Source organism: Pteropus medius, unplaced genomic scaffold (genome assembly GCF_902729225.1).
Source record: "Pteropus medius unplaced genomic scaffold, Ma_sr-lr_union100, whole genome shotgun sequence".
NCBI lineage: Eukaryota > Metazoa > Chordata > Mammalia > Chiroptera > Pteropodidae > Pteropus > Pteropus medius.
Genome location: NW_024342469.1, coordinates 236514 through 245632, shown reverse-complemented (window position 1 = coordinate 245632; position 9119 = coordinate 236514). Strand labels below are relative to the sequence as shown.

Below are 9119 nucleotides of genomic sequence, written 5' to 3'. Positions count from 1 at the left end.
ATGGGCTCTCTGTTAAAAAACGGCCCCTCCAAACGCTCCCTTTCCTCTATAAAAGAACTTTCCTCTCTTTTGATCTTTGGGCTTGCTCTGAGATCCCAGGTTCAGGATGGCAATTCTTCCTTTTTCCCAAATACACAAGAAGAAATATCTATTTGCTTAAGGTTGACAGAGGCCAACCTTTGGGGACAATGAGCAGGCAAGAGAGGAAGGGTGGCTGCTTCTAAAGGCACAAATGGCCCAAGAAAACACGATGACAAGTTCAAATCCCTCAATTTCAGCCCACGTTCAAGGCTGAGTGTGTGATTGTGCTTAAACAGCAGTTCTCAGAGTATGGTCTGCAGTTGCTTAGGGGGTCCCTGAACCCTTTAAGGAGACTGTGAAGTCAATGGTATTTTCATAATATACGGAGACATTACGAGCCTTTTTCGCTGAGTTGACACGATGGCGTGAATGTAAGATTGGGTAGACGCACAACCCGAGACGGTGGCCCCGGATGCTGGTCCCGTGTCCTTCGACGCTACACGCCCAGTTTAAAAAATGTCAGTTTTACTCAAGAATGTCTTTGAAGTAGTAAAAGTTGTTAATATTATTACATCTCCATCCTTGAGTATGGTCTTTTTAAGCTTTCGCGGGGTGACTGAGTTTTCAGCTCAACCAGTCTGGTTTACTTAGAAGAACCACTGGTGATAAACTATATTGTCTTGGGTATTCAGCAGGTACTTTCTTAAAAATTAACAAAGTAAGACTGTTGCTTCAAGGAAAACAGTGACAGCATTTGTTGCCGATAAAATTCCACCTTTAAGTAAAACTTAGGACTTGGGAAAACTTGTGTGTGTTGGAAGCCGGACAGTTGGCTTCAGGATGTGAGTGCCTGACTTAAGCTTTGACTGAGAGGCGTCTGCTTCAAAGCAGGCCATCGGGGGGAACGAACACACTGTGGCCACAGGACCAGATACAAATCCAGGCCATCTACCCCCAACTGAGTTTCCTTTGTTTTAAGAGATATTGGTTCATTCTGATAACTGACTATTTTGGTTACTTGTCTTTTTTCTCTTTTCCTGCACTCCGAATACCCCACTTAAGTTTTAAACTCACCAATAAAGAACAAATCCATGCAACTCTGGGACCAACCAGGACACCAATGAAGGCATCACTCCAGGCCCGTGTTCCTCTCTACTCTCTACCCCGACCTCACTGTGTGCCCTGACATGCCTTGTACACCCGAGGGCCTGTACGTAACAAACTGTTTTTTTCAAAGTTTCCTTATGGTTATTGATGAAGGGCATCTTGCAATCATAAAAGAGCCCCAAGGATCGGTCCAGTGGTAACTTTGGTTCGGGAAGGGGAGATGTCTGTGGGAAACTCACCAGAGGTCCAGGTGGGTGCCTCCCCCCCAGCATTTCCAGCTGATAGCCTTACTAGCGATCGACTGAGGCCCACAGGAAACACTGTTTCTGCTACTGTGAACTTGACACCTTACTCGCACTTAAAGATTTTTCTGATGAGCTCGATGGTGATAGTAATGAATGTGAGTGTTTGGAGACTGTACAATGGAATGTCTCAATGTTTAGGAGATCTGCATAATTCGATGAGCGAATATTTTCCACATGACAATATATGATGTTCCAAAATCACAAAAGAGTCCCCAAAGGGTTTTCATGCAACAGAGGACAAAAAGCTCAGTGGTATGGTTTCAAATTCCAAATTGCGATGAACCCCTAAGAAACTACCACTCAGTTCTGATGAGGTATTAAAGGAATATTCGCAATGATTTGCAACGTTTTCTAAACATCCTTCCTTTTTCCAACTCCATATCTGTGTGAGGCCGGATTTTCTTCATATATTTCAACCCAAAACATATTGCAACAGATTGACCAGAAGCACCTGTGAGAATCCAGGCATTAAGGAGGTTTTGCAAAAATGAAAAACTGTGCCACTCTTATGGAAGCACACGCTTGCTTGATGTCTCAGCTTTTCGCCTACCACCTTCTGCTTCTGTGTAGCCTGTTCTCATCCTCTTTTCTGTGCCTCCAAGTTCCCACAAGTTCCTGTGATGCTGTGTGCTCTGATTCCTGTTTTTCTTAGTTCAGATTCTAAGGTGTGGGATCTGGCCCAGCTTCTCTTTCTATACCGGACCACAGAAAGTTTCCAGCCAACTTTCGGACTGGCTGCTCTTGGGGTACATGCTCATCTTGGTTCAGTTAGCCGGAGTCAGGAGAGGTCTGTGGTCCCTGCACCAGGATCTGTGACTTTGGAAGGGGCACACGGTGGCACAGTGTGGCATTTCTGGTACCACCGGGATAGGAGAGAATCTGCTTCACTCCAAAGACTCCTGCTTCAGCAGCGCCGTTGCTGACCAGAGCTTGTTGTCCCTGCATAAAGGACCTTCTTTTGCTGTCTGTGTCTCGCAAAAGAAGTGATCGGTCACTTCCTAGGATGTTACTTCTCCTTTCCTGGCCCTGCTCCAGTTGTTTTAAGTGTGTAACTGGCCATAATTAACACACACACACACACGACTTGTCAATTTGCCTCTTCGAAATGAAAAATGATTTCACTCCTAAAACCAACCAGCCTCTAAAGAATGCAGAATGATACACAGTCCAAGCCTCAAGAGCCGTGTGCTGGAACACTCTAAAAATTGCCAGAGTCAATTTCAAATAAAATATTTGATAAAACAAAACAGAACACTATGCCACTCTTCATACTTCTTGTTTCTGGAAATAGTTCTTTTTCATTAAAAAATTTGCTATTATTGTAATGTGTTATGAATTTATTATGTTTAAATGCAATTAATAAGTATTTAAAGAATTTTTTGTTTTATTGCCAGTGTGGTAAATGTTGACAGAGATAGTCCTTGTGAATGAAAGCTCTTTGGGGTCCTCCATAAGCGTAAAGAATGTAAATAGGCCCTGCGGCCGGGTGACCCAGCCAACTTCGTTTTGCAGGAACCCTGCCCTCTGCCCCATGAGGGCAGAGGAGGGGGTCACGTAGGAGTGCAACCACAGCTAGCTGTCACCAAACTCAGTATGGCCATAGCATGCACCTCTCCCGAGGGGGCGAGTCGGCCACCATGGTGGGCACCGTCTGTCCCGTTGGGCAGTGATTTGTCATCATTAGCAGCCCTTCGTGTGTATTTGGACTTGCTGTCCCTGCCTGTGCTTCCTCCAGCACCGCTGTCCACCAACTCAGAGGATGCCCGTCACGGAGGTGGCCTGCGCAGCACTGTGTCTGTCTAAGGTCCTTCTTCACAGAGCAAGACACAAAGCAGAGGCTGGTATCTGCAGACCCCACACCCTACGACCCCCAAACTCATGACCCGATGGAACGGTGGCTTGGCCAGTTGAAGACCCAGCCGTGGGGCCTGCTTGGAGACAACACCCTTGTGAGTCAGGATGCAGAAAACACCCTGTGCGTCGAGCCCAGAATCCAGTGTCCAGGAGCCATCGGGTCTATGTGGGTGAGGGCCTCTCACTCCTGCAACCAGTGACTCCTGGTGAGGTTGCTGCTGCCTGTCCCAGTGACACTGGTCACGCTGCCTCGTGAAGCGTGGGAACAGCGTGCCCTCCTAGACACACAGCTTCCCTTGAGCTAGACACAACCTGCCACTGGATGAACCAGGGAGTTGGCCCGACACAGCTGTGTCCACAGTGTGACCTTGTCAGGCCTAGCTGTGGCAAGGTCTTGCTCACGGTCAGCTTAGTAAGTTTATTCATGACAGGGAGACATTCGAGAGAATTGTTGGCTCAATGTGTTTGTTTGCTTATTCATTTTTTTTTTCCCTCGAAGCTTGAAAAGATTGTTAGGTCAGATGACTGAACATTTAAAAAATTAGTTAACATTAAACTTGTAAAGTAGTTAAAACATTTTAGGCATTTATAACCTACAATCGGAACACTTGGAGTTATTGCTAAAACCTGCTAGACTTAAATGAAGAGAAGAAATTAAAATTCATGGATTGGGAGACTTAGTATCGCTACAATGACAATACTACCAGAGCCATCTAGATTCAAAGTGACCCTATCAAAATCCCAATGGATTGTCTTACAGAAATAGGAAAATACAATCTAAAATTAGTATGGAATCTCAAGGGACCCAAAACAATCTTTAAAAAGAATCAAACTGTAAGACTCACACTTCCTACTTACTAGGAAGTTACAGTAATCAACCACAGTGGTCCAGGATGCAAACACACTCATGGATGCATGGAACAGAATAGAAACCGTGGGGATAAGCCCTGCATGTGGTCAGCTGATTTTCAACAAGCTGCTGAGATGATTCGATGAGCACCCTTTTTATGTATAGAGGGGATTCTGAGGACAGGACAGCAGATGCCCAGAAGCCAGGACAGTGGCGGCTGGTCAGCATCTGGGCTTGGTTCCCCGCCGGAGGCAGGGAGGCCCACTGTCCACAGGCCCCCAGTGAGAGGGAAACAGCAGGCACACATTAAGCACAGAGCCGCCTTTATTGGCTCCTGACCCCAAATGGCTCCTCTGTCTGTCCGCGTCCTGCGCATGCGCAGGTGCTGGGGTTGCAGCATCAGATCCCAAACTCCCACAGCTCTGACTGCAGCATCCTGGGAGGGACTTTGAGCTGGTCTCACGTCCGCCTCCTGGGCTGTCATCCAGGCAGAGGGTGCCCGGGAAGGGACGTGGTGACGCGGGGGAAAAGTGGGCCCTCGAGACAGCATGGCAGCCATAGCCTTTCCCCGAGGGCATCACCCTGACCCATGTCTGCCAAGACAGCTGGCTAAGGCCATGTCCTGCTCCAGAAGGCCAGATATGCCGGGGACCGCAGCCCTTTGGGACACGCGGCTCACAGGACACAGCTACTTTCTCCGCCGGGAGGTCTGGGAGCTGCTGCTGCGGCTGTTGGGGGCTGGGGCAGCCTGGTCACGGGCTGAGTCCTTGGGGGCTGGCCTCTCCTCTCTGGCTGGAGAAGACCACCAGGAGGGTTGGGGCCCCAGCAGGGCCTGCATGACCCTAATGGCCCCGACTGTGAGAATGAGCCCCCAGAGCAAGGTGGGGGCTTCCAGAGGCGACAGCTGTCTCCGTAACCAGTGGAGAGCCCGGGCAAGGGTGCTGCTGGCGCTGCGTGCCCGGGGCGGGCTCTTGTCCTGTGGGCGCAGGATTGAGGAGGGTCCATGGTGGGGTTACCCACCCATCCCCACCTTCTCGAGCCTGGCTAACGCCTTCCTACCTGGAGGCCAAATTGCCTGAGCAGCGTGTCTAGCACGGGGTCTCCCAGGGACACGGGTGGAAAGAATTCCTCAACCCACTGGCGTCGCCACCACCGGCTGCAGTGGGGTGGGGGAGAGTTCATGCAGTGCCAAGTCCAGCCCCCAGGCCCTTGCCCGGCGCCCCAGTCTTACCCCTGCTCCCCAGGCTGTGAGAACCAGTACTTGTAGCGCTGGGCCCGCACATAGGTGGGTGGCTGCTTGTGGAAGGGGTACCTGGCCATGTCGTTCTGGATGAGGCGGATCACTGCGAGGAAGCGGGGCTCAGTGCCCAGCGCCCTCAGCCCCGCCCACAAGGCCCCACCCCTGCCCTCCCCTCCGCTCCGGCCTCACCTGGCTCCTTGCCCTGCAGCAGGCAGAGCACCAGGCTCGTGAACCAGGGGCTGTGTGTGTGGGGGCCCAAGGCCGCAAACCACATCTGCCAATCCAGGCGTGGCTGGTGGGGCGCCACGACGGGGGGCGGTCGGCTCACATTCCCCGGCTTGTACATGAACTCGATCTCCTGTGTACCCAGCCAAGTTCATGAGGGCGGCTGCACCCGGGTCCCCTGAGCCCCCCACCCCCACAGAGCCTGCTGGGCGCCCCGAGCAGGGGCCCGCGGGAGCACTCACCGTCCAGTGGTGCCCGTCGTAGCTGCCTTCCAGCACCACCTCCGGCCGCCCGCTCAGACAGGTCATTCGGCGGAAGAGGCCGTAGGAACTGGCCAGCTGCAGGTGTTCCACGGCACCGAACAGGCGGTGGGCGCCGGTCCAGAGGTGCCCGTGGGTGGAGGGCTCCATGTAAGAGTATGGCACCTGGAGGCAGGTGGGTGGAGGTTCAGTGCTGACCCTTCAGCCCCCTCCCCCGCCCCTGCGAAGTGGTACCCACCAGGCTAATCACGAACAAGGCCGCTGTGGCAATGCCGAAAATGAACAGCTGGACTGCAGCCCAAAACTTCTGCAGCCACCCCCACACCTGGGTCCACCTGAGCGGGGGATGAAGTGCAGTCGGCCCTGCTCTGGTGGCTCTACAGCCAGCCCTGCCCCGCCCCCGCCCCCTTCCCCTCCCCGGCACACACCTCCAGAGAGCCCTCAGCAGTTCCCAGGTGAGGGAGGCCACCCCCAGCCACATGGTGGGCGGGGTCACCACCTTCAGCCACTGGGAGAACTGGTGGAAGGTGAAAGCTGTGGGAGGAAGCTGGTGTGAGGATGGGCGGCCCGGCCCCGCCCCCCGGTGCCCAGCTGGCACTCACTGGTTCTGGAGCGGACAGTGTGCTGCTCCCAATCCACCTCCAGGCCGAAGTAGTGCACCGTGCCATAGGCCAGCACCCCGGGGACAGTCAGCTCCAGGAGCAAGGCCAGCAGGCCTATCAGAGCTTTGGGCCAGGCTGTAGGGCAGGGCAGTCGTGGTCAGCTGGGAAGAGGGTAGAGGGCCAGCTGGGGGTACCTAGGGTAGAGGCCACTTGGGGTGATGGAAGGAAGGGGACACAAGTGAGGATGGCTGGCTGTCTCGGGCAGGCTGTCACTCACAGGCAGGTGCCTTTTTGCGGTGGCTGTTGCCAGACTCGGCAGCCAGGTGCTTGTCATCCAGGAGAGCAGTGGTGAGCACCAGGGTGAGCAGGTTGAAGAAGTTGTAGTTGCCAGTGATGATAATCAGGACTTGCAGCAAGACCTGGGCAGGGGTCGGCACTCAGCGCTCCAAGGCTGCCCTCGCCTGAGCCCTTTGGAGCCATGGCGCATGCCTCAGTCTCTCCTGCTGGCTTCCTGCCCCCTCTCTAGCACCCCCTGGCCTCTGTCCTGTCCCATCTATCTGTCTTCTACTCCCTACCCATACCTCCCATGGCTTCCCACCACCACCTGGAGCAAACCCGAGCTCAGCACGTCTTGTGCTCTTGCTGATCAGAGAATGATGCCCCCCAGCGAAGCTGCTCCCTGCCCCACAGACACACCTTCGCACTGTGACTTAGCTCGTCCCTCTGCCCACGAGGCAGCAGCCACCCTGTCCCCAACAAGACCCGCTGGGTAGTGCGGAAGAAGGCCATGTCCCACCTGTCTCCCTGATGGCTGAGGCCCCACCCACCTGGGAGTAGAAGGCAGCCAGGCGCAGGCGGCGAGCGGGCACGAAGAACAGAGGTGGCATGGCGATCTCGATGAGGAAGGTGGCTACCACGCTGAGCTTGTGCAGCCAGACGGGAAGGTGGTGGGCAAACCAGGAGGCAGGTGTGGGCAGGCACTGCGTCTCGTAGTGGTAGGTGAGGGCTGCAGGTGACAGTGGGCGGTCAGGGCTGTGCGGACCCAAGACTGCCCTGGGTCCGGTCTGGGATCCTCACCAGTGAGCCCCCACCATGCGGGGCAACGGCTGGTCAGCTTGACCACACCAGAGGCGAACATGAGGCGAAACAGCAGCCAGCGCACGAGCCAGAAGGGGAGGTCTTCGTGAGGCAAGGCCCCCGCCAGCCTGCCCTTGGGGGGCTGCTTCAGGGGGGCCACCAGCACGGCCAGGAAGCCAGTCTCCAGCAGCAGGGAGTCCCTACGGGGAGCAGGAAGAGCACAAAAGGCCCGGGCCCCCCATCAAGGCGCTCCTGTCAGAGGGTCCTCCGGAAAGAGGCAGACACACCCTGCCCCACCCTCGCCCCACCCCCAGGCCAATTGCAGGCCCACATGTAATCTTCACTCACCACTGGAAATAAAGAAACACCTGGCCCACCTGCAAGGAGAAGCAGTGTCAGGGGGCAGGAGATGTATGCCTAGGGAGGCGGGCAAGGCAGCGACAGGGGTGGAGTGGAGTGTGGATGGGGCTGGAGCGAGTTGGTGACAAGTTCCCCAGTGGTGTGTGGGGGCGGCGGATAGCCCCACTCGCCTGGTAGGCTGACAGGTAGGCGGCCCAGAGCAGCAGGTAGACGAGGGGGTGGCGCAGCCGGCGCAGCAGCAGCGCACCCAGGGCCAGCAAGGTGCCCAGCAGGCTCAGCAGCTCCAGGCCCTGCGCTGTGTCCAGTCCCAGGCGTGGCGCCTCCCACAGCAGTGTCGGGATCTCCCAGAGCTGCTGCCAGCGCCCCTTGCCCTGCGGCCGCAGTGTCCTCCGTGCAGGTAGGATGCCCTCCGTGCCATAGAGACCTGTGGGAGGGCATGTCAGGGCCATGCCCTGAACACTGCCCTCAAAGGCTAGATGGCCGCCACCAGTCAGGGCCTGCATATCTGCTTCCTCAGGTCAAGACCTGCAGCCCCCACCCCGCCACCAGGTCAAGAGATGCAGACTCTACTCCCAACGGGTCAGAACCTATTGACCATCCCCCTCCCCCAGGTCAGGCCCCAGAAGGCCTACCCGGACCCCCAGGCCTGGATCTCCCACCCTGCAGAGCCCAGTTCCACTCTCCTCCAGGTCAGAGCTTTATCTCCTACCTGTCCCCCCAGGCCTGGGCCCACCTCCCTCTGGGTTCTGCCACCGCCCCAGGTCAGAACTCGGACCCCTTCGGGAAAGGGACCATTGTAAGCCCTCCAACCCTCTGAACCCTGCACGAATCAAGGCCTGGACCTCGCTCCCGCCCTAAAACAGCGTTGTGTCGCGTGGGGAAACGGGAGGGCACAGACGCGGGTTGCGGGGTGTCCCGCGCTCGGCGTCCTCACCCGGAATCTGTGTGTAGAGTGAGGCGAAGGCGAACAAGAAGACGGCAGCCACGCCCTGGAGGAAGAGCTGCCGCGGGAGCCCAGAGCCCGCCATGTCCGCTCCGCTGTCCGCTGGACGGGAGCCCGCGGGTCCTTGGGGCCGCGCCCGCGGCAACTGCAAACCCCGCCCCTGGCCCCGCCCTTCCTGGCCCCGCCCCTCCTGGGCCCGCCCCTCCGCCGGGCCCCGCTTCCGGCGCGCGTCGGCTGCGCCGCACCCGGGTTCCCTCCACGCGGGCCGTGGCCCT

The 9119-nt window shown here is 56.2% G+C and overlaps 1 protein-coding gene across 2 annotated transcripts; it reads right to left on the bottom strand.

Annotated features, from left to right (window-relative positions):
- Window positions 1–3847: 3847 nt before the first annotated feature.
- LMF2 (lipase maturation factor 2) lies at window positions 3848–8992 on the bottom strand. Of its 2 annotated transcripts, XM_039863049.1 has the most exons (14): window positions 8836–8992; window positions 8072–8325; window positions 7890–7918; window positions 7542–7741; window positions 7292–7470; window positions 6742–6883; window positions 6465–6599; window positions 6291–6396; window positions 6101–6197; window positions 5845–6027; window positions 5567–5735; window positions 5369–5480; window positions 5197–5293; window positions 3848–5113 (listed from the first exon to the last, which is right to left on the bottom strand). In XM_039863049.1, the coding sequence occupies exons 1-14, from the start codon at window positions 8927–8929 to the stop codon at window positions 4826–4828; spliced, it is 2085 nt and encodes a 694-aa protein (XP_039718983.1). In that variant the 5' UTR covers window positions 8930–8992; the 3' UTR covers window positions 3848–4825. The 2 variants fall into 2 exon arrangements, with proteins under 2 accessions (XP_039718983.1, XP_039718984.1); XM_039863050.1 differs by lacking the exon at window positions 6465–6599.
- Window positions 8993–9119: the final 127 nt, after the last annotated feature.